The sequence below is a fragment of the Salvelinus sp. IW2-2015 genome, linkage group LG1 (genome assembly GCF_002910315.2).
Source record: "Salvelinus sp. IW2-2015 linkage group LG1, ASM291031v2, whole genome shotgun sequence".
NCBI lineage: Eukaryota > Metazoa > Chordata > Actinopteri > Salmoniformes > Salmonidae > Salvelinus > Salvelinus sp. IW2-2015.
In genome coordinates, this window is record NC_036838.1 from 33,598,663 (window position 1) to 33,623,790 (window position 25,128).

A 25,128-nucleotide genomic window follows, 5' to 3' on the forward strand; every position below is an offset into this window, starting at 1 on the left:
ACTTGTTTGGAGTCCACCTGTGATAAATTCAATTGATTGGATATGATTTGGAAAGGCACACACCTGTCTATTTAAGGTCCCACAGTTGACCGTGCGTGTCAGAGCGAAAACCAAGCTATGAGGTCGAAGGAATTGGCTGTAGAGCTCCGAGACAGGATTGTGCTGAGGCACAGATCTGGGGAATTGTACCAAAACATTTATGCAGCATTGAAGGTCCCCAAGAACAGTGGCCTCCATCATTCTTAAATGGAAGAAGTTTGGAACCACCAAGACTCTTCCTAGAGCTGGCCGTCCGGCCAAACTGAGCAATCGGGGGAGAAGGGCCTTGGTCAGGGATGTGACCAAGAACCTGATTGTCACTCTGACAGAGCTCTAGAGCTCCTCTGTGGAGAATTTTCCAGAAGGACAACCATCTTTTCAGCACTCCACCAATCAGGCCTTTATGGTAGTGGCCAGACGGAAGCCAGTCCTCAATAAAAGGCACGTGAAGGCCCGCTTGGAGTTTGCCAAAAGGCACAAACAGGATTCTCTGGTCTGATGAAACCAATATTGAACTATTTGGCCTTAATGCCAAGCGTCACGTCTGGAGGAAACCTGGCACCATCCCTAAGCTGAATCATGATGGCAGCAGTCGGTAGGGATGTTTTTCAGCGGCAGGAACTGGGAGACTAGGATCGAGGGAAAGATGAACGGAGCAAAGTACAGAGAGATTGTTGATGAAAACCTGCTCCAGAACGCTCAGGACCTCAGACTGGGGTGAAGATTCACCTTCCAACAGGACAACAACCCTAAGCACACAGCCAAGACAATGCAGGAGTGGCTTCAGGACAAGTCTCTGAATGTTCTTGAGTGTCCCAGCCAGAGCCTGGACTTAAACCCAATCCAACATCTCTGGAGAGACCTGGAAATAGCTGTGTAGCATCACTCCCCATCTAACCTGACAGAGATCGAAAGGATCCGCAGAGAAGAGTTGGAGAAAGTCCCCAAATACAGGTGTGCCATGCTTGTAGGGTCATACCCAGAAGACTCAATGCTGTAATCGCTGCCAAACATTAAAATTATAAATAATTTGATTCTTCCATTTTCTTAACGTTGGAGTATCATTTGACTTCCGGTATTTAAGTAATAGCTACTTCAAAATAAGTGACGGAAATGATATATCTCCCCACACCCTCATATGCCATGTCTTGAAATATGCAGTCAGACGAATTAAAAGTAAATTTACATTGTAAAACTTCTGACAACTAACCTTCTAACTACGCCCATAACTTTTTGACTTCATAGCACTCCCAGAAGGCATGAATTATTAAGTCATTGTTAGTTTTACACTTAAGACATAACTCTGCCGTTGTGCTGTAGAATTTGTGAATTTTGTCTCTTGTATAATACATCCTATASATTAGTTTATACTTGATTTAGTGTACAACTGTAATTTTGTTCGTTATTTTCCAAAACCCCCTTCATCTTGTGCCAATATCAGTTATTTTTAAGTCTTGGTTCCAATAGTTCATATTTTTTTCTAAGAGATTGTCAGTTGGATAGGCTCTCTGCAAGATTTTGTATATCTTATCATATGAGTATATTATTCTGACTGAAATGGGATTCCCTCAACATTGCTCTGATGTCCAAAAGCTTTCACGTCGAAATTTTGTGATACATTTGAAAATGTCTACATTGGTCAGTCCAAAATTGCTTTTTCATTCTGTCATGGAAATAATTATATGTCCTGTTACCACATCATTTACAGTTTCTATGTTTCTAGTTTTCCATGTGGGCCAATTCATCTGTGAATTCTGATTGCATGTGTTTCTGTAAGTGTTTGTTTTTTATGAGTTTGTTTCAGCCCAATTTTGTGTGTAGCCTACATATGCCTCTGTGAGGGAGCGAGAGAATTTCAGAGAAATGAATGGCGAGAAAGAGAAGCCATTTATGGGGCATTAAATTTGAATGCAGTGAATCTCAATTGCTGCAGGACTCTACACTAGCCCATCCCCACTGACATGTTTTCTGCTTGGCCTAACCCAATCAACATCCACACACACTGTTCTAAGCTAGCCTTTACCCTGCAATAAAAACTGGCTCCTGTACTTTATACCCAATGAAAGATGCTGCTGTTAAAACACAGGGCACGTTTTTACATAGATTGTAAACTAGATATATAACTACATACATTTACATCTGTCAAGGAGATGTTCAGTAGATAAATATTCCATATGGGAGCTCCACATGTGTAGCTGTTGATGGTTTTGCTAGTTTTAAACAATTCCTTTCTCACTTATAAAAAAATAAGTATGAACGTTGTGATGGGTGTTGTCTAATTGTGTGTGAAAACAGAATAAATAGTTTTCACAAATAGTTTTAATGATAGCACACTGTTAGGCGCTATCCAGGCTAACGAACGGCAAGTCTTGTCACTTCTAGTGCTTTCAGTAGCATGATGTATTGATATTCTGTCTCTCTCTCTCTCTCTCTCTCTCTCTGTGTTCCAGGAAGCTGTACTGGACAGATGGAGACAACATCAGCATGGCAAACACAGACGGCAGCAACCGCAGTGTCCTCTTCACCAATCAGAAAGGCCCAGTGGGTGAGTGGCTCTGGGGAAAAAATAGTGTACTATATATAAGGAATACTTTGCAATTTGGGATACAGCCAATAATGTCCATCCCTCTCCCTGTCTGTCTCCAGGTCTGTCCATAGACTTTGACACAGAGCAGTTGTACTGGGTCAGCTCAGGGAACAGCACCATCAGCCGCTGTAAGCTGGATGGTTCGGGTCTGGAGGTTCTGGAAGGGGTCAAGGGCAAACTGACCAAGGCCACAGCTCTGGCCATCATGGGTATGTAACATGGCTCCAATCTCACTAGGACTGTACATTCTGCCTCCTAGCTGCCTTTAGCGTTCTGTCCCGAAGAGTTTGAATACTCAGAAAGGGAGCTACAGTGGGTCTCAACATCGGTTCTTTGTGTGATCATAGTATGAGTACGATGGGTCATTTTGATTGGCCCACTTGTGTGAAGAGATTAAATGATGTCATGTTGTGATTGGCTGTTGTGTGTAGGGGACAAGCTATGGTGGGCGGACCAGGGGACTGACCAGATAGGAACCTGTGACAAGCGTGACGGAGGGAACTGGAAGGTCCTGAGAAACAGCACCTCAGCCATGATGCACTTGAAGATCTACAACGAGACCGTGCAGAAAGGTGGGTGTGGGGTGTGGGGTGTGGGTGTGGGGTGTGGGGTGTGGGGTGTGGGTGTGGGGTGTGGGTGTGGGGTGTGGGTGTGGGGTGTGGGTGTGGGTGTGGGCATGTGAGAGTGTACATCATGCTTGGGCACCATGGTAGCTATAAATTAGAAATAACCATTTTAATCTATGTGAGCATGTTTGTTTGTGTTTTTGTGCGTTGTGTTTCCAGGCACCAATCTGTGCAGTAATAGCAATGGAGACTGTTCCCAGCTGTGCCTGCCCACCTCCCCCACCACACGAGCCTGCATGTGTACCGCTGGATACAGCCTCAGGAGTGGACAACAGTCCTGCGAGGGTAAGACACACACCGTGAACATTTTGTTTGGATCTTTATTCTGATATTTGAAAGGTCATAGATGCCTGGTCTTGCAGTCATGGAAACAAAACATTACTTCAGTTTTTAGTCAAACAAACACAAGCTACATTTGGATGTGCTATATTTAGCAAAACCAAGATTAATATAATAAACTCAGCAAAAAAAGAAACGTCCCTTTTTCAGGACCCTGTCTTTCAAAAATAATTTGTAAAAATCCAAATAACTTCACAGATCTTCATTGTAAAGGGTTTAAACACTGTTCCCCATGCTTGTTCAATGAACCATAAACAATTAATGAACATACACCTGTGGAATGGTCGTTAAGACACTAACAGCTTACAGACGGTAGGCAATTAAGGTCACAGTTATGAAAACTTGGGACACTAAAGAGGCCTTTCTACTGACTCTGGAAAAACACCAAAAGAAAGATGCCCAGGGTCCCTGCTCATCTGGGTGAACGTGCCTTAGGCATGCTGCAAGGAGGCATGAGGCCTGCAGATGTGGCCAGGGCAATAAATTGCTATGTCCGTACTGTGAGATGCCTAAGACAGCGCTACAGGGAGATGGGACGAACAGCTGATTGTCCTCGCAGTGACAGACCACGTGTAACAACACCTGCACAGGATTGGTACATTCGAACATCACACCTGCGGGACAGGTACAGGATGGCAACAACAACTGCCTGAGTTACACCAGGAATGCACAATCCCTCCATCAGTGCGCAGACTGTCCGCAATAAACTGTGAGAGGCTGGACTGAGGGCTTGTAGGCCTGTTGTAAGGCAGGTTCTCACCAGATGTCACCGGCAACAACGTCACCTATGGGCACAAACCCACCGTCACTGGACCAGACAGGACTGGCAAAAAGTGCTCTTCACTGACGAGTCGCGGTTTTGTCTCACCAGGGGTGATGGTCGGATTGGCGTTTATCGTCGAAGGAATGAGCGTTACACCGAGGCCTGTWCTTTGGAGTGGGATCGATTTGGAGGTGGAGGGTCCTTCATGGTCTGGGGCGGTGTGTCACACCGGACTGAGCTTGTTGTCATTGCAGGCAATCTCAACGATGTGTGTTACAGGGAGGACATCCTCCTCCTTCATGTGGTACCCTTCCTGCAGGCTCATCCTGACATGATCCTCCAGCATGACAATGACACCAGCCATACTGCTCGTTCTGTGCGTGATTTCCTGCAAGACAGGAATGTCAGTGTTCTGCCATAGCCAGCGAAGAGCCCGGATCTCAATCCCATTGAGCACGTCTGGGACCTGTTGGATYRGAKGGTGAGGGCTAGGGCCGTTCCCCCCCAGAAATGTCCGGGAACTTGCAGGTGCCTTGGTGGAAGAGTGGAGTAACATCTCACAGCAAGAACTTGCAATTCGGGTGCAGTCCATGAGGAGGAGATGCACTGCAGTACTTAATGCAGCTGGTGGCCACATCAGATACTGATTGTTACTTTTGATTTTGATCCCCCCCCCCTTTGTTCAGGGAATACATTATTCCATTTCTTTTAGTCACATGTCTGTAGAACTTGTTCAGTTTATGTCTCAGTTGTTGAATCTTGTTATGTTCATACAAATATTTACACATGTTACGTTTGCTGAAAATAAACACAGTTGACAGTGAGATGAGTTTATAATCTCATAATCATTAATTTGTTTTCATCTGGAAATATTCCATGTTTTGTACTGCCACTGACCTCTTAGTGTGTCCAGAGATAAACTTTGGGTAATGTTTCCCTCGGTCTCAGGAGTGGGTTCCTTCCTGCTCTACTCTGTTCATGAGGGCATCCGTGGCATCCCCCTGGACCCCTCGGACAAGTCAGATGCTCTGGTGCCAGTGTCGGGCACCTCCCTGGCTGTGGGCATAGACTTCCATGCAGGTAGGGACGCACACATACACACACCTTGGAGGGAGGGGTTTTCAAACACTATAGAAAACCAAAATCGAGTTTATTTTAGATCGGTAGTGATGAAAAATATCTTGTCATGTAAATATGCTGAATCTAGCCAGTAWAATAGGTGCATTCCACATGAACATGTTAATGAATGAGTATAATGGGTATAGTAGATCTACTGTTCTGTACGGTGATGGCTCTCCTCTCCCCTCCAGACAATGATACGATCTACTGGGTGGACATGGGCCTAAGCACCATCAGCAGAGCTAAGAGAGACCAGACCTGGAGAGAAGATGTGGTCACTAACGGCATCGGCAGAGTGGAGGGCATCGCTGTGGACTGGATCGCTGGTGAGGCGCGCTCACACATATACACACATGCATGCAGATTCATACGCGCACATGTACAGACTGTACACACACACACACACACGCACACACACACACGCACGCACGCACACACACACACACACACACACACACACATCTGTCACAGACTCATGGCTGACACGCTTCGCAGCCTTACAGAAGAGAGATGAGACTCATTCTGATCACATCTTCACCTATGCAAGGGAAGGGAGGGAGAGAGAAGGCCAGGGAGAGAAATACAGTCAGAGGGAGGGAGAAGCTTACAAAGGAGGAGAAAGAGGAAGAGGGTTAGACCGAGGAGATGGGAAGAAGCCCAGATAGATAGGTGCCTCTATAGCCCAGATAGGTGCCTGTATAGCCCAGGTCACATGACATGGGTGCGTACAGAGCGAAGCCTTACTGCAGGATGAGTAATGAACACTGCAGCATCCCATCAGCCCTCTGAGGTTACGCTGGGAAACCCTGTTAACACCACAACACCAAYACAACAACACTGCAGCATCCCATCAGCCCTCTGAGGTTACGCTGGGAAACCCTGTTAACACCACAACACCAACACAACAACACTGCAGCATCCCATCAGCACTCTGAGGTTACGCTGGGAAACCCTGTTAACACCACAACACCAATACAACAACACTGCAGCATCCCATCAGCCCTCTGAGGTTACGCTGGGAAACCCTGTTAACACCACAACACCAACACAACAACACGGCAGATTTATCCATTTGCCTAGTTGTATTAGGTGTCATATAAGGTGAAAATGTATAGAACTTTATTTATCCCAAAACCTACAGTAACCTTCCACGGAACTACTTTATCAGTTCTCAGTTAGACTCTTCTGGTTGATCCCATTAATGTTGTTGTACTGTAAAGCATGTTGATTGTTTAAAATACACTGTWGTAAAAGTGTGAGTGGTTTGTATTGCTGTTGTATTTTGTGTTGGTGCTCTGTCCCTCCATAGGGAACATCTACTGGACTGACCAGGGCTTTGATGTGATTGAGGTGGCCAGACTCAACGGCTCCTTCCGCTACGTGGTCATCTCCCAGGGCCTGGACAAGCCCCGCGCCATCACTGTCCACCCAGAAAAGGGGTGAGCACGGTGGAGGGGGGTTGACCTCTGCTGCCAAGGCARCAGCTACTCTTCCTGGGGTCCAAACACATTAATGCAAAAGATAAAACAGAACATCATATTAACATTATTACACCACTACATATCTACAATGCACATAGTATAATACCACCATACAACAGAATTACAATGTAGGTGTATGTAGAGTGCGTGTACCAGCACTTGTGGTTGTACCCGTGTGTGTGTCTCTTCACAGTCCCTGCTGTTCCATAAGGTGTTACCTGATGTGGAATAGAGTTCCATGKAGTCATGGCTCTATGTAGTACTGTGTGCCTCCCATAGTCTGTTCTGGATTTGGGGACTGTGAAGAGACCTCTGGTGACATGTCTTGTGGGGTTTGCATGGGTGTCTGAGCTGTGTGCTAGTAGTTTAAATAGACACCTCGGTGCATTCAGCTTGTCAACACTTCTTACAAAAACAAGTAGTGATGAAGTCAATCTCTCCTCCACTTTGAGCCATGAGAGATTGACATGCATATCATTAAGGGCCAGCTGTACTGCCCAGTTTTGAGACAATAGTAATTTTCCTAAGTCCCTCTTTCTGGCACCTGACCACACGACTGAACAATAGTCCAGGAACGACAAAACTAGGGCCTGTAGGACCTGCCTTGTTGATATTGTTGTTAAGAAGGCAGAGCAGCGCTTTATGATGGACAGACTTCTCCCCATYTTAGCTACTGYYGTATCAATAGGTTTTGACCAWGACCGTTTACAATCCAGGGTTACTCCAAGTAGTTTAGTCACCTCAATAAGGGGAAAGTGACCTCGCTCTCATGCTCTCTCTATGTATGTGTGTGTGCGTGTGTACAGGTACCTGTTCTGGACAGAGTGGGGTCAGTACCCACGGATCGAGAGGTCTCGTCTGGACGGGTCTCAGAGAGCTGTACTAGTCAACGTCAGCATCAGCTGGCCTAATGGCATCTCCATAGACTACCGGGTACAGTATAACACCCACACAAACACACAGACAAATAACCACCACAACACACACAAACTGAACTCCCTGTCCTGATATGTGTGTGCAGGAGGGTCTTCTGTACTGGTGTGACGCTCGTACAGACAAGATAGAGCGTATCAACCTGGAGACCGGAGAGAACAGAGAGGTGGTGCTGGCTAACAACAACATGGATATGTTCTCTGTCTCTGTGTTTGAGAAATACATCTATTGGAGTGACAGGTATGTCTCTATCTCTCTCTCTATCTCTCTCTCCCTCTCTCTCTCTGACATTCACTCTTCCACCTATTCATTGTCTAGAATGAATTCACTCCCTCTCGCCATAATCTGTCACCTTGCTTCTCAGCTGTTGTCTCCCTCACCCTTTCTCTTTCTGCACTGATGTCATGTCTCTTTCGCTCTTTCTGACATTCTTTCCAGCATGTATTTAATGTCACCTAATTTATTCACTCCGTCTTTCTCACTCATCTTTCACCTTCCTTCTCAGCCGGTGTCTCCCTCACTCCTTCTTTTACTTAGTCCGTCTCACTCTCCCTGATGTCATGTCTCTCTCTCTCTCTGTCTGGCCTGTATCAGGACTCATGCCAATGGCTCCATAAAGAGGGGCAGCAAAGACAACGCTACAGATTCTGTGCCTCTGCGCACTGGCATCGGAGTACAGCTCAAAGACATCAAAGTGTTCAACCGGGCCAGGCAGCAAGGTGGGCAGTGTGTGGATGTGTTCGTTTAGAGAGTCTACTCAGAGATGATTTATAGGGGCAGTAATGCTGTAAAGTTTGGTAATACAATTATTTGAGATCCCAAACCCATTAAAGATTTTATTCAGAATACCATTTAATGTGATATTTTTCAAATGTTTCATATTTGAATTATCTGCCGATTTTATTGAGAGGGAAAAAAATATCTACAGTGAATATTAAATATGTTTCCCCTATACACAGGAACGAATGTGTGTAAGGATAACAACGGCGGCTGCCAGCAACTGTGTCTTTTCCGTGGCAACGCAGAACGTACATGTGCCTGTGCTCACGGCATGTTGGCCGAGGACGGACGGGGTTGCCGTGACTACGACGGCTACCTACTCTACTCGGAACGGACCATTCTAAAGAGCGTTCACCTATCGGATGAAGAGAACCTAAACGCTCCTATAAAACCGTTTGAGGATCCTGAACACATGAAGAACGTTATAGCTCTGACGTTTGACTACCGTGGAGGAGGAGGGAAAGGAGCCAATCGCATCTTCTTTAGTGACATCCACTTTGGAAACATCCAGCAGATCAATGATGATGGCTCGGACCGCAAGACACTGGTGGAAAGTAAGTTACTCACCCTCCTCTCTCTCCTCTCTTATTCATCCAATCAAAATAAGCATTTCGCTGCACCTTTTATACCTGCTGTAATCTGTGTATGTGATTAACATTTTATTTAAAAACATGTTTTATTTGATCTGTTATCATCCCCCTAATCCTATAGCAACCCATGTCCTCTTTTCCCTCATAACCCATAATCCATTGATTTACTCTGTTTTCAATGCCAATTGATAAGGCCAAGTGAATGTAGGTAAGCACTAGTTATGTTATTTGGCTGAAGTTTGAGAAATGTGCTAAAACATTTCCCCTCTGTTAGACGGCTCTCTCTCCCTCCCATTCGTTAAGCAGCATCTTTCATCCTCCTCTCCTCCTCCTCCTTCACTAAGAACAAACCCTATTTGGTGGCAGACCCCCCCCCCCCCCCCCCCCCCCCCCCCGCCCCCCCAATGGGTAGCATTCTCCAGGAAGAAACAGCCGGGGCTCAAAACAAAACTTGTTTTGGACCTCCAACTGAAACATGGCAGGAAAACCTAGTGGCCAACTATTATTTCTGGGAGTCTGGAAAACAAAGTGGAAAGCTTTCATATCTACCTCAGTTTGGGAACACACTGTACACAACAACATAAACCAGATTGAGGCACAGCTAGACCTTCATTCTCTTTATCTCAGAAGAACATAGCAGAAAGAAACAACAATCGCTGTAGAATGGTATTAATGTGTAAAAGAGCTCACATCCTTTAAAGCTTTCTCTTGTTTTTTTTTACAAGCATAAATKTATTTCTCCCGGATGTCTATGTTCTTTGCCWTGTCCCAGGAGGCCCTCTAGACAGAGGCCTTTGATTCTCAGTGTTCAGATCCTCCTTTTAGACTGTTGTCTCACAGTGGGGAGGCTCTTTACTTCAAGTGCTGTCCCTCAATTGAACCTTGGAGCTCGAGCTTTTTACCACAGCTTAGTGTGATAGTTGTGTACTGGAGTAGCAGTGAGATTTGGGTGGAAATGGTTTTGTAGTTTAGTCCTGTAGAGATGTTATTATGACACTTTTTTTAGTTCTTCCCACAAGCTCTCAGACAACAGATGTTCAGCCCACATCCAGTTTGTCATGGACACACAGCTTAACCTTAGATATTTAGATACATGTCCACAAGTCTTGTATAGTTGTCTGTTGTCACGGTTACTGACCCCCACCCATGGCACCTCTGCGACCCAGCTCCAGCAGGTCCTGTCTGAACTTCTGGGACATGAGGACGTAGAGGATGGGGTTGGCCACGGTAGAGGAGGTGGCCGTGATGCGGGCGAACACGCTGAAGGGCCCGAAGCGGGGTGATGACCCCGTGGCCCCATGGCTGCCTCCCCCCAGGAGGGCAAAGGTCAGGCCGTAGGAGGGCAACCAGCACAGGGTAAAGGCCAGCACCAGCAGGGCCGAAGTCTGGGTCACCTTCCGTTGGTATCGCTCCACCTGGGGCGCTCGGCTGTCCCTCCGACTCCGCCACAGGAACACGTAGATCCCGCCGTAGGCCACAGCGATGACGCCCAGTGGCAGGGCGAAGGACAGCAAGAATTGGCAGGCTCCATAGGCCAGCTGGCCGTTGTGCGACAGGAAGTTGAAGCAGGCCAGGCTGTCGGGGGCGATGCGCCGGGCACCCACAGAGCGGAAGGCCAGCTGTGGGGCAGCCAGGGCACAAGCGGGAAGCCAGAGAGCAGCGGAGGTCARCGCCACGCGGCGAGGAGTAAGAAGGCGGTAGGCCTGGGTTGGCTCCACCACGGTCAGATACCGCGTCACGGCCAGGGCGGCCAGCGTGAAGGCACTAGCCGAGGAGCAGGCGGCGCCCAGGAAGCTCACCAGCCGACACAGGAAGTCCCCGAAGGGCCAGTGCTGCATCGCTATGGCGACGGTGTGGAAGGGCAGCATGGAAAGGAGGAGAAGGTCGGCCGCACTCAGGGCCAGCAGGAGGGTGTCTGTCCCTGTCCCTGTCATGTTCCCCTGGTTTTGTTGACCCCTCGGACCTGCCCTTCTTCTACGACGACCACACAGGATGACCATCACCAGGGAGTGCCCCGTCACACCCAGCACCAGGATCAGGACATCCATCACTAGAACCAGGACCAGCTCCACACTGCCGACCCCAGTCTCCTCGTCACCAGAACCACTGTCATTACTCCACACAGATCCATTATCTGCCATGGAGAGGACAGACAGACCAGCTTAAAGGGGCTACTCCTTAGTCCTTACACTGAGCCTAGAGTTGATACAGTGAAGCAGTGATGACTGATGAGAGAAAATCCTAGCAGCAAAATCCTAGCAGCAAGATGRCACTCCCATGGGTCGATATCTACCGGCTGTAAAAACTAGGCTTCTGCTTATGACTGATCAACTAGCCACTGATAACAAAGCGTGTGGGAATTATTATTGAAACGGAGAGTCGATAACACTAAGGTGTGCCATCAACAGAAACATTCAGCAGATTTGACATTACATAGGTTCTCAAAGTTAATTCTTCTGACCATAACCACTCTGAAGTTGCCCTCCTGTCAGTTAGGATTCGATGGGTTTGTCTCGCTCAGTATTTTCCTCGCCATAGTCCAGAAACTCACGGTAGAAAAGTGTGTAGTTTTTTTTCTTCTGAAGTGTTTACCTTTCCAAAAATTGTCCTTTGAAAGACTACTGATGAGTGACTGTTACCAGTCACGTGATTGAGGTCTCCCACAATTCCAATCAAGCCTTTCTAGTCCTGCCAATCAGCTCTRCCTTTGTCCTAGTCCCTCCAAAGAAAGGAGAGAACATAGACATCAGCCCCCCTCTGTTGACGTTTGCGATGCTATTGATTTAGCATCCAGCTAGCCGCCGGGCTCTCAGTCTCTCCCCAGGACTATGTCCGTCTGACAGTGGTGGCCGGCTGGGTCTAAACTCTCTGGATGGCTCTGTATCCTGTCAGCTCACATCAGAAAGCCTCTGCATGACGCCTCAATCAGTCKTCTACTGCTAAGTCATCGACAGTCTGCCTATTCAAAGCCCACAGGAAGGAATCTCTGGAGAGATAGAGGGAGAGAAGCAGAGTGCTGTAGGAGAGGCAGGTATATGGGCTTGAAGAAAGAGGTGAATCACAGTAAATAACATGTGAACTCTGGACTGCTCTGTACTGTATGGCTTTGACAGTGCCAACGCAAGAGGGAGATGGGTTGGTCTTTTGTCAATGGGAGGACCTGTTCAGGACAATCAAAGCCTTTCACAGAGTTTGACACACACACACAGCCACACTCTGTACTTGTGCTTGTGACATCACAACTTCAAACTTGAGAAATCAGGGTAATTGTTTACCTTTGCCCTGAGAGCAAACACTCAGCTAGAGTGTTGTGGTCTGTTATCACACCAGGGTTAAGTGCCATAAAACTCTGTGTGTTCGTATGCGTGTGTCATTCCACCTCAAAAAGCACAAGAAAGAGGATTTCGACACCCATCTCAGATTGTTCTGAAATTGTTTCTGTTGTTAGAAAACAGATAAGAGTTAGCATTCCTGGAACATTGTTTAAATATAATTTGATCTCTGAGAAATGAAACKAATTGTTTTCACCCAAATTTGCCATTTTAATTTATAGGATTCATWTCATATTCAATAAATATAGTACCTAACATCCMATTTGGACCATAATTCTTCCTAACAATGAGTAAGACATGAGGAATACAATACAATTGTGAATAGCCACCCACGCCAATCCCACCCCAACAAAGTAGTATGGAGCTGCTGCTTAATCACAATTTATTTCCATGAGCAAAAAGCAATTGGTTTTCTACCCAAAGTTGCAAAGAATATGTTGTGAGCCGTTGAATAAACACTGGAGGCCAACATAATGGACCAGAGGGTGTGGTGGTAGTAGCAGGAACAGTGACATCTAGTAGGTGAAACTTGGTATTTTCACACTCATTTATGGTATAGCGACTTCAATGGCTAATTTATCTGAAGAGGGGAATAAACCCATCACCAGGTTCACATTGAATACATTACAAAGGTTGAAGAAGCAATATACAACAAGATAATGTTTCAGGAATGCTAATCTTATCAGTTTCTAACTACATAAACAATTTCAGGAGCATCTGAGATGGTGGGTGACATGGCTGGCTGAAATGACATGAAATGACACGTTTGTGTGTGTGTGTGTGTGTGTGTGTGTGTGTGTGTGTGAAGCTCAGGATAAGAGGGTGAACTCTACATTTACCACAAGCTCGTAAATTCAGCTCCTTTGTAAACTTCAACTGCTGCAGTCAGCTTACAGGACAGAGATGGGCCTATACAGCAGCGATACACAGATGGGGAAGCCAGCGTTAAAAGGTGTGAGGAGAGGGGAAACGAGGATAGGAAAGTGTAGAGCCTTGCAGTCCGATGATTTATTAAAAGCACCGAGGAAAGAGGGAATTGAGGGAGCAGATTTAGTGTTGCACTTCATCAATTTTTTAAAGCGTTGATTTATGAGAGTGGGAAACCAGAGGGAATTGTTTTAACGTCGCACACCTGGACTCTCCACACTCCAGCTCTTAGGTCCTTCGCTCGGTCTCATTCAGAATCTTTCACAATACCATGCTAGCCAGTCCGTGACTCATGTCTGTGGTGATGAAATAGAGAGATGGAGGTGAAGTGCAAAGTGTCCCACCTTGTGTTGAACCTCCCAGAGACACTGGCCAGGCATGTGATGTACTTATTAGGTCATAACCGCTTCAGAAGAATGCCTATTAAATCATTCCAGTCCCTCTGTTTCTACTGGGATAACAAGCAGGTGACTATTAGTCTTTTTGGAACAATTAGTTGTGGTTGACCGTGGGTGTGTTGTGCGTAACCCAAAAGTGTCCTTGGCAGACTTTAAGGGTGTGTGTGACTGTGCGAGTGTGTTTCTCCACCACCAGAGTACAGTGTGTTCCTCCATCTTGGCCAGCTCTCCTCTCCCCAGTCTCCTCTCGTCTGAACTGGGCTGAGCTAAGCTGAGCTGGGCTGAACTCAGCCAGTTACTCATTAGAAGGCTGTGGAGCACAAAAATGCTGTGAACACTCCCAACTATTGATGAAAAAGAGCAATGGAAGGAAATATTCTGCGAGCTGTTAGCCATTTATGTTGTGACCTTTTGAAGAGCTGTTAGTTGGATGAAAGCCTTAGATCACAGAGGGTTCTAGATCATTACCAGTGGCCTGTCATGTCCTCTGTGAGTATTCTCGGACCTCCTCTGCTATGGCATCCAGCTCCACTCTGCCTGMCAGCTCTGTGCTACTGCCAGAGACCTGAGTCATGTCCTTTTAACACTCAACTGGGATTGACGTGGTATTTGTCTCTTCTCCCTCCCTGTCTTTCTTTCCTTGCCGTTTTTTCTTTCTCCCCCCTCTCTCTCCACTCATCCTCCTTCTTTCTCCCTCCTCTCTCTCCCCTTGCCTCCCCTCTGCCTCTTTCCCCCTCTCTCCCCCTCGTCAGATGTGGGTTCGGTAGAGGGCCTGGCGTACCACCGTGGCTGGGACACTTTGTACTGGACCAGCTATACCACCTCCACAATCACCCGCCACACGGTCAACCAGAGCCGCTGGGGTGCCTGGGACCGCGACACCGTGGTCACCATGTCTGGAGACGACCACCCCCGGGCCTTCGTACTGGACGAGTGTCAGGAGTGAGTGTCTCTTGGACCGTAATGGTCGTAAATCGCACTGTTCCAAGTTTCTGACCCAGATCATAGGGTTTTAATTGATATGGTTTTATTAGTCTTTAGTGTCAGGAGTGAGTATCTGATACGAGTCTGTTGCCGTTCATCTGACACTAGCTAACATTCCCATATCCTGACCCTTGTCATAAGGTGTTTTAATTGGATGAATACAGATTGAAGTACAGTATAGATAGTTTAGCCTCAATGTAAGTAGATTTTCATAGATTTTCTCCTTGGATAGCGTTTAGCCCATGTACCTGCCTCTCCTACAGCACTTCTTTTGGAATCTTAATATCTTCAGGTCATTTAGCAGATCGATTTATCCAGAGACATAAAGCTAACTAATATATTCAGTATGCTGTATATGGCTCATGCGGGAACCTGCAGATATGGTGTTGGAATGGAAGCACCATGCACAAACCAGTTGTGCTGTTTGAATCAGAAGCCTATCCACTGTTGTGAACGTTTACACACATCTGCCTTCTATACTGTAAGTTCCCTCGTGTTGTCACCCACCAGCCTGATGTTCTGGACCAACTGGAATGAACAGTCCCCCAGTATCATGCGTGCCACCCTGTCTGGTAACAATGTACTGGTGATCATCGGCAGTGACATCCGCACCCCCAACGGCCTGGCCATAGACCACCGCGCTGAGAAACTCTATTTCTCCGACGCCACCCTGGACAAGATCGAACGTTGCGAGTACGATGGCAGCCGCCGCTACGTGAGTAACACTGGCACACACACACTCGCAGATGATGTATACGCAATAACCCACCCACACTCATGAAACACACTTGATGGTTCATCTTTTRTGTGTATCTCTGCTGCCCCCTATAGGTGGTGTTGAAGAATGAGCCAGTCCATCCGTTTGGCCTGGCGGTGTATGGAGACTACATCTTCTGGACCGACTGGGTCCGCAGGGCCGTCCTCAGGGCCGACAAGTACGTGGGCGGAGACATGAAACTCCTCAGAGCCGACATCCCCCAGCAGCCAATGGGCATCGTCGCGGTGGCCAACGACACTAATAGCTGTGAGTTCTAAGCAAAAGAGGGTGGGGTTTGGGTGGATGTTTTTTTTAAAGGCAGATAAAGGGRTGAGGGGTTGGTGTGGCCAAGCAGAGTGGTACACGTACCAGAGGAGGCTGGTGAAAGGAGCTATAGGAGGACAGGCTCATTGTATTGGCTGGAACGGAGTCAAACATGGTTTCCTTCTGTTTGATACTGTCCTCCTATAGCTCCTCCCACCAGCCTCCTCTGACACGCGCACACACACTGCTGCGCCACCAAAGTTAATGAGGTGCCAGAAGTAATCAGAGAGTGTGACACAGCTGAGAGGAGCTCCATACACCTGGAGAATGAGACCACCTGAGGCTCCACTGCCCCAATCTATCACCCTGTAGACACACACACACACACACACACACACACACACACACACACACACACACACTCTCCCCATCTTCTGCTCCAACAGTCCCATGAAACACATATTTCCTCATCTCTCTACCTCGTCCAGTTCAATTCACACTTGTTCATCTCACTGAGTTTCCAATCTCCCTCTATCACTTCAAATCAATGGCTCTGTCTTTCTCAACCCCCCCCCCCCACACACACACCCTCAACACCCACTATTGACTTCCCATTTGCTTACCTCCTCCCCACTCTCAACATTCACAGTGAACCTGTGGTAAATGCTGCAAATCCCATTTACACTGTGTCAGTTTATATTAGACACAAGTAGATGGAGAGTTGTGGTCTCTGACCATTCACTGTGCGTCTGTGTGTGCTCTAAACCTCTCTCTGTGTAGGCGAGTTCTCTCTGTGTCGGGTGAACAACGGAGGTTGTCAGGACCTGTGTCTTCTGACCTCAGAGGGCAGGGTCAACTGTACTTGCCGTGGCGATGGCGAAAGGAAACTGCTGGAGGACAACACCTGCATCGGTGAGAAAGAGGGGGGAAAGTGGGAATAGGGAAGGGTATGGAGAAATGAGAGAACTAGGACATGGGGAGGGAGAGTGGATGAGGGCATTTTATCATGTCATTAATGATGTAAGAACAGCCAATGGGGCTGAACTTTGAAATGTTCAGCACTAAAACCATGTTTTTTTTTATTATGAAGTTAAGTGTCTCTTTCCTCCTCTCTCTCTCTCCCCCTCTCTGTCCCTCTCAGCCCTAAACACCACGTGCGGCAGTGTAGATGAGTTTGAGTGTGGGAATGGAGACTGTGTGAACTACACTCTGACCTGTGACGGCATGGCCCACTGCAAGGACAAGTCAGACGAGAAACAGTCCTACTGCGGTGAGTGAGACCGACGGGCGCATTCTCTTACACGACCTATATAAGCTATAATGGGATTAATGTTTCTAACGTTATTTTCTCCTGCCCTTTGTACGTCTTCAGCCAACCGGGTGTGTAAGAAGGGCTACAGGCGGTGTGTGAACGGCAGGTGTGTGGGACACAGCTCCTGGTGTAACGGACAGGACGATTGTGGGGACGACTCAGACGAACTCTTCTGCAACAGTAAGCAGTCTAGCTAGCTCATGCAGTATATACTGGGTGGTAGTTTGGGTGGATGTTCTATGGTTGTCACCAGTGTAATGTGTGGATCTGTGTGTGTTCCAGGCACCTTGTGCACGGCAGAGCAGTTCCAGTGCAGAGACGGTGGCTGCACCACCAACTCCAGCAAGTGTAACCAGATTGTAGACTGCGAGGACGCCAGCGACGAGATGAACTGCTGTGAGTCACCTTGGCGCCAGGCTAGTTAAATCGATTTGTTAGGTTAAGTTTGAACTCGAACGAACCCAGGCTTCACGATTGACTAGACTTAACTCAAGAAAGAACACAGACTAATCTTTAGACTAGACTCCGCTAAACCTAACATCAGACGTAACACTAATCCAGACTTCATTTTGGACCAGACTAAAACTCAGTCAGCGTTGCTCTGTCATAATGTATAATGTCACTTTACAGCTGGATGAGATCTTTAAGGCCAGGGCCCTCCAAGGCTCACAAAGTCATTTTAGACCCAAGCCACCCCCTGTACCCGGACTTTGAACTACTCTCCTCTGGGCGCAGGTATATGGCACCCCTCGGTAGGAAAAAACAGAACTAGACAATAATTTGTGTCAGGTGTGATATCCCTCCTAAATAGCTCGGGCTAATGTTCCTCTCCCCCCAGTAAGGCCAGCAGGCTAATGTTCCTATCTACCCAGTAAGACCAGGCAGGGCTAATTGTCTATCCACCCAGCCAAGACCAGCAGAACTAATGTTTCCTCTTCTTACCCAGTAAGGGCCAGCAGGCTAATGTTCCTCTCCACCAGTAAGGCCAGGGCAGGGCTAAATTTCCTATCTACCCAGTAAGGGCAAGCAGGATAATGTTTCCTATCCACCCAGTAAGGCCAGCAGGCTAATGTTCCTCTCCCCACCCAGTAAGGCCAGCAGGCTAATGTTCCATCTACCCAGTAAGGGCAGCAGGATAATGTTCCTATCCACCCAGTAAGGCCAGCAGGCTAATGTTCCTCTCCACCCAGTAAGGCCAGCAGGCTAATGGTCCTCTCCACCCAGTAAGGGCCAGCAGGCTAATTTTCCTATCTACCCAGTAAGGCCAGCGGGATAATGTTCCTATCCCACCCAGTAAGGCCAGCAGGATAATTTCCTATCCACCCAGTAAGGCCAGCAGGCTAATGTTTCCTATCACCCAGTAAGGCCAGCAGGCTAATGTTCCTATCTACCCAGTAAGGCCAGGCAGGCTAATGTTCCTATCCACCCAGTAAGGCCAGCAGGCTAATTTTCCTATCCACCCAGTAAGGCCAGGGCTAATGTTCCTATCCACCCAGTAAGGCCAGCAGGCTAATGTTCCTATCCACCCAGTAAGGCCAGCAGGCTAATGTTCCTTTCTACCCAGTAAGGCCAGCAGGGCTAATGTTCCTATCTACCCAGTAAGGCCAGCAGGCTAATGTTCCTATCTACCCAGTAAGGCCAGCAGGCTAATTGTCCTATCCACCCAGTAAGGCCAGCAGGGTATGTTCCTATCCACCCAGTAAGGCCAGCAGGATAATGTTTCCTATCCACCCAGTAAGGCCAGCAGGATAATGTTCTATCCAACCAGTAAGGCCAGCAGGTAATGTTCCTATCCACCCAGTAAGGCCAGCAGGATAATGTTCCTATCCACCCAGTAAGGCCAGCAGGCTGGTCTCTTTTTATTGGTATCTAACTGTTATGAAAGTTGTATTGTCAGTTTTTTTGTAGTTAAACGCCACTTTAAATGTGTACGTGACACTGCATCACAAGTTCCCCACGCGGACAATAAAGTCAGTAAAGTAAATTTAGATATATGCTGAAGCTGAAGCTAATGAACTAAATGAGTTTAGACTGACTTTATAATATATATACTCACTGTGTAACCCCTGTCCTTGTCCACCAGCTACTGACTGTTCCAGCTACTTCCGGCTGGGGGTTAAGGGTGTGACCTTCCAGAATGTGAGTTCACCAGCCTCTGCTACGCATCCTCTTGGGTGTGGATGAGCCAATGACTGTGGAGACTACTCCGACGAGAGGAACTGCCCAGGTGAACACACATGCCCAAAACCACCAAACACACAACACCCACACACACCACACACCCACACCACAACACCACACAACAACCCACACACAAACACCACACCACACCACCACACACAACACACACCACACACCCACCACACCACAACCAACCACCACCCACACACACACACACACAATAAGCTGCAACATCTGAAATGTTTTCAGACTCTTGTCCTTGTGGACTCTGATTCAGCGTATCTCTTTAAGGCAACCAGCTGCTAGGGGAGCCCCAGAGTTCACATTAAAACACCAACATTTCATTAACACACAGCACAAGTCTATTAAACGCTCCCAAATTCAAGATGAGTACGACAAGTAAAGAGGGACGTAAGATATCACAAAACTTCAAGATTAGAAATGTCATTAAAAGTAGAATTGCTTGTTTGTCAGTAAATAAGTATTTTCATAAAACAAACGTGCTAATCTATTATACCAACATGCTACTCTTGTTCCATACATTTCCCTATTTAGTGCCACCCTACTATAATATGTTATAGAAGGCGAGGTCAGTACAGGTGCATCAAAGCTGAGACCAAGCTGGGACCAGCTTCTATCTCAAGGCCATCAGACTGTTAAATAACCATCACTATCCGGCCTCCACCCAGTACCCTGCCCTGAACTTAGTCACTGTCACTAGCCGGCTACCACCCTGTTACTCAACCTTAGAGGCTGCTGCGCTATGTACACAGACATGAAATCACTGATCACTTTAATAATGTTTACATACTGTTTTACTCATTTCATATGTATATACTGTATTCTAGTCAAGGCCCTTCTATTCAACTATTGCTGTATATACAGTTGAAGTCAAAAGTTTACATACACTTCGGTTGGAGTCATTAAAACTCGTTTTTCAACCACTCCACAAATTTCTTGTTAACAAACTATAGTTTTGGCAAGTTGGTTAGGACATCTACTTTGTACATGACACAAGTAATTTCTCCAACAATTGTTTACAGACAGATTATTTCACTTATAATTTACTGTATCACAATTCCAGTGGGTCAGAAGTTTACATACACTCAATTAGTATTTGGCAGCATTGCCTTTAAATTGTTTAACTTGGGTCAAACGTTTCGGGTAGCCTTCCACAAGCTTCCCACAATAAGTTGGGTGAATTCTGGCCCATTCCTCCTGACAGAGCTGGTGTAATGGAGTCAGGTTTGTAGGCCTCCTTGTACGCACACGCTTTGTCAGTTCTGCCCACAAATTTTCTATAGGAAAATCTTTGTCCCCATGTGCAAAGATCTTTGTCCTCATGTGCAGTTGCAAACCGTAGTCTGGCTTTTTTATGGCAGTTTTGGAACAGTGGCTTCTTCCTTGCTGAGCGGCCTTTCAGGTTATGTCGATATAGGACTTGTTTTACTGTGGATATAGATACTTTTGTACCTGTTTCCTCCAGAATCTTCACAAGGTGAAATACAGTGTAGACACTGTTAATGTTGTAAATGACTATTGTAGCTGGAAACAGCAGTTTTTGAATGGAATTTTTTTAAATGGAATATATACATAGGCGTACAGAGGCCCATTATCAGCCACCCTCACTCATGTGTTTCAATGGCACGTTGTGTTAGATAATCCAAGTTTGTCATTTTAAAAGGCTAATTGATCATCAGAAAACCATTTTGCAATTATGTTAGTACAGCTGAAAACTGTTGTGCTCATTAAAGAAGCAATAAAACTGGGCTTCTTTAGACTAGTTGAATATAAGGAGCATCAGCATTTGTGGGTTCGATTACAGGCTCAAAATGGCCAGAAGCAAAGAATTTTCTTCTGAAACTCGTCAGTCTATTCTTGTTGTGAGAAATGAAGGCTATTCCATGCGAGAAATTGCCAAGAAACTGAAGATCTCGTACAACGCTGTGTACTACTCCCTTCACAGAACAGCGCAAACTGGCTCTAGCCAGAATAGAAAGAGGAGTGGGAGGCCCCGGACTATATATATACACTCGAGATTCCAACATTGCTCATCCTAATATTTATATATATATATTCCTTTTTTACTTTTAGATTTGTGTGTTTTGTTGTGAATTGTTAGATATTACTGCACTGTTGGAGTTATAACACAAGCATTTCGCTACACATCTGCTACATATGTGTATGCGACCAATAACATTTATTTTGATTAACCACTATCTGTCCATCTGTTTGTCGAGCAGACCGGAGGAAGACCAAGTGTCCTGCTTCATTCTTTGCGTGTCCTAGTGGTCGCTGTATCCCTATGAGCTGGACCTGCGACAAGGAGAACGACTGTGAGAACGGAGCTGACGAGACACACTGTGGTCAGTTCAGATGGCTTTTTACTGGACTGCTGATCACTGTAGTCTTTCACCACACATTTCTGACAGATGTTCTTTCTCTTCATTGCACCACCCTCTTTGGTGTCTCTCTCCTTTAGATAAGTTCTGCTCGGCCAGCCAATTTGAATGCGGCAACCACCGCTGTATCCCCAACCGTTGGGTGTGTGACGGCGCTGACGACTGTGGTGATGGGACTGACGAGGGCAGCAAGTGCAGTGAGTGTGATTCACGCCACACACAATCGCTAACAGGGAGGTCACTCAATTAGAAATACTAGACTAATTCAAAACGAATGCACCCAAGAGTAATTCCCTTGCCCCATATCTGTCTCCCCTCCTCCCCACACCTCTCCTGACAGAGAATAAGACGTGTAGTCCACATGCCTTCCAGTGTCCTGGCTCTCATGTGTGTGTCCCCCAGCACTGGAAGTGTGACGGGGACAAGGACTGTCCTGACGGGGTGGATGAGAGTGTCAAGGCTGGATGTGGTGAGTAGTGGATCAGTCCGAGGAGGACGGAGGACTATTGACTGGATTCATCTTTACCTATGGAAGTATGGGAGATGTTACTTACCCCATACAATGTTAAGCAATTTGAGTTTAACAGAAGTTCTTTATGCAATCATTATCAAATAATTACTTGCTGGTATACAGATTGTTTTGATAATTCAGTAGCTTATTGACTAACTAATGTCTGTCTGTCTGTGTCTCAGTGTTCAACAACACCTGTGATGAGAATGAGTTCATGTGTCAGAACAGACAGTGCATCCCCAAGCACTTTGTGTGTGATCATGACAAAGACTGCAGTGACGGCTCTGACGAGTCCCTGGAGTGTGGTGAGTGGATGACCCTTGTTGTACCCCCTCTTACACTCACACACTATCATTGTGTTAATCCTTAAACATTTGGAATGAATATTCTGTTTTCATGATGCACTACATGACCAAAAGTATGTGGACACCTGCTCGTCGAACATCTCATTCCAAAATCATGGGCATTAATATGGAGTTGGACCCCCCTTTGCTGCTATAACAGCCTCCACTCTTCTGGGATGGCTTTCCACTAGATGTTGGAACATTGCTGCGGTGACTTGCTTCCATTCAGCCACGAGCATTAGTGAGGTCGGACACTGACGTTTKGCGATTAGGTCTGGCTCGCAGTCGACGTACCAATTCATCCCAAAGGTGTTTGATGGTGTTGATGATGGTGTTGAGGTCAGGGCTCTGTGCAGGCCAGTCAAGTTCTTCCACACCGATCCCGACAAACCATTTCTGTATGGACCTCGCTTTGTGTACAGGGGGGCATTGTCGTGCTGAGACAGGAAAGAGCCTTCCCCCAAACTGTTGCCGCAAAGTTGGAAGCATAGAATCGTCTAGAATGTCATTGTATGCTGTAGCGTTAAGTTTTCCCTTCACTGGAACTAAGGGCCTAGCCCGAACCATGAAAAAACAGTCCCAGACAATTATTCCTCCTCCACCATACTTTACGATTTTTACTCGCTACGTGCTTCAGCACTCGGCGGTCCCATTCTGTGAACTTGTGTGGCCTACCACTTCGCAGCTGAGCCGTTGTTGCTCCTAGACGTTTCCACTTACATTTACATTTAAGTCATTTAGCAGACGCTCTTATCCAGAGCGACTTACAAATTGGTGCATTCACCTTATGATATCCAGTGGAACAACCACTTTACAATAGTGCATCTAACTCTTTTAAGGGGGGGGGGGGGGGGGGGGGGGGGTTAGAAGGATTACTTTATCCTATCCTAGGTATTCCTTAAAGAGGTGGGGTTTCAGGTGTCTCCGGAAGGTGGTGATTGACTCCGCTGACCTGGCGTCGTGAGGGAGTTTGTTCCACCATTGGGGTGCCAGAGCAGCGAACAGTTTTGACTGGGCTGAGCGGGAACTGTACTTCCTCAGAGGTAGGGAGGCGAGCAGGCCAGAGGTGGATGAACGCAGTGCCCTTGTTTGGGTGTAGGGCCTGATCAGAGCCTGAAGGTACGGAGGTGCCGTTCCCCTCACAGCTCCGTAGGCAAGCACCATGGTCACTTCACAATAACAGCACTTACTGTTGACTGGGGGCAGATCTAGCAGGACAGAAATTTGACAAACTGACCTATTTGGAAAGGTGTCATCCTATGACGGTGCCACGTTGAAAGTCACTGAGCTCTTCAGGACGGCCATTCTGCTGCCATTGTTTGTCTATGGAGATTGCAAGGCTGTCTGCTCAGTTTCATACCTGTCAGCAACAGGTGTGGCTGAAATAGCCGAATACACTAATTTGAAGGGATGTCCGCATACTTTTGTATATATGTATATGTATGTGATGGGCCTACCAGTGACATAACTGTATAGAAAAATGCAATTAATCAACCAACCAATCACCCRTCTCTCCTTTCAGAGTACCCTACGTGTGGATCCAATGAGTTCCGCTGTGCCAACGGCCGCTGCCTCATCCAGAGCTCCTGGGAGTGTGACGGAGAGTTCGACTGTCACGACCGCTCTGATGAAGCCCCCAAGAACCCCCACTGCAACGGCCCAGGTTAGACACACACATTCACAGATGGTGCTAACTGTCTATTTTCTCTGGGCCCTAAGAGATCTTCATCTCAGCCCACTATTTGCAAGAAATTTTAAGGGATTTACTACTCAATGTGTGAGCCAAGCCCCCTCTTCCCCCTCTTCCCCCTCTTCCCCTCTATTCTCCTCTTTCTGACCCATCCTCCAATCTGTCCTCCACCTCTTCCCAAAACAGAGAAGAAATGTAACGACACGGTGTACGCTTGCGGCAACGGGAACTGTGTCAATGAGACGCTGCTGTGTGACCGGAATGATGACTGCGGTGACGGCACTGACGAGCTCAACTGCTTCATCAATGAGTGTCTGAACAGCAAGCTCAGCGGCTGCTCTCAGCTCTGTGAGGACCTCAAGATAGGCTTCAAGGTAAGGACGCACCTACACCTGGAGAGCCTCTGCTAAATAAATAGTTAACGGTGATGACTGTTTCTGTAGTCATTGCCATTTTATATTGTCAACTACGTAACAACTATTTGTCGGAAAGGCTAACCATTGTGAAGTAGTACACACAGCCTTACCTCTCCTCTCCTGTGTGGTCGTGCAGTGCAGATGCCACCCTGGCTTCCGCCTGAAGGATGATGGGAAGACGTGCGTGGACATAGACGAGTGTACGACCAGCTACCCCTGCACGCAGCGCTGCATCAACACCCACGGATCCTTCCACTGTCTCTGTGTGGAGGGCTTCCAGCTCAGCCCCAGTGACCCCACTATCTGCAAGTCCACCTCTGGTAAGAGCTGGTGGAGGGGGGTATGAGGTGGTA

General features: G+C 47.0%; 2 protein-coding genes across 2 annotated transcripts in view; one reads left to right on the forward strand and one right to left on the reverse strand.

Annotated features, from left to right (window-relative positions):
- The window catches only part of LOC111966053 (low-density lipoprotein receptor-related protein 1-like), a 180,280-nt gene that overhangs the window by 121,793 nt on the left and 33,359 nt on the right, over positions 1–25,128 (forward strand). Inside the window, 28 exon segments of the mRNA XM_070444379.1 lie at positions 2,490–2,584; positions 2,686–2,835; positions 3,058–3,198; positions 3,412–3,537; positions 5,303–5,434; positions 5,665–5,799; positions 6,783–6,912; positions 7,761–7,887; positions 7,976–8,127; positions 8,482–8,606; positions 8,847–9,221; positions 14,667–14,856; positions 15,409–15,613; positions 15,730–15,922; positions 16,700–16,831; positions 17,061–17,189; positions 17,292–17,411; positions 17,514–17,627; positions 19,315–19,365; positions 19,368–19,404; positions 19,406–19,458; positions 21,656–21,778; positions 21,895–22,011; positions 22,155–22,283; positions 22,508–22,630; positions 24,192–24,332; positions 24,546–24,733; positions 24,912–25,095. Of these exon segments, the coding sequence (XP_070300480.1) occupies positions 2,490–2,584; positions 2,686–2,835; positions 3,058–3,198; positions 3,412–3,537; positions 5,303–5,434; positions 5,665–5,799; positions 6,783–6,912; positions 7,761–7,887; positions 7,976–8,127; positions 8,482–8,606; positions 8,847–9,221; positions 14,667–14,856; positions 15,409–15,613; positions 15,730–15,922; positions 16,700–16,831; positions 17,061–17,189; positions 17,292–17,411; positions 17,514–17,627; positions 19,315–19,365; positions 19,368–19,404; positions 19,406–19,458; positions 21,656–21,778; positions 21,895–22,011; positions 22,155–22,283; positions 22,508–22,630; positions 24,192–24,332; positions 24,546–24,733; positions 24,912–25,095 (3,917 nt within the window).
- LOC139028027 (galanin receptor type 2-like) lies at positions 9,843–12,350 on the reverse strand. The gene has a single exon (XM_070444375.1). The coding sequence runs from the start codon at positions 11,396–11,398 to the stop codon at positions 10,388–10,390; it is 1,011 nt and encodes a 336-aa protein (XP_070300476.1). The 5' UTR covers positions 11,399–12,350; the 3' UTR covers positions 9,843–10,387.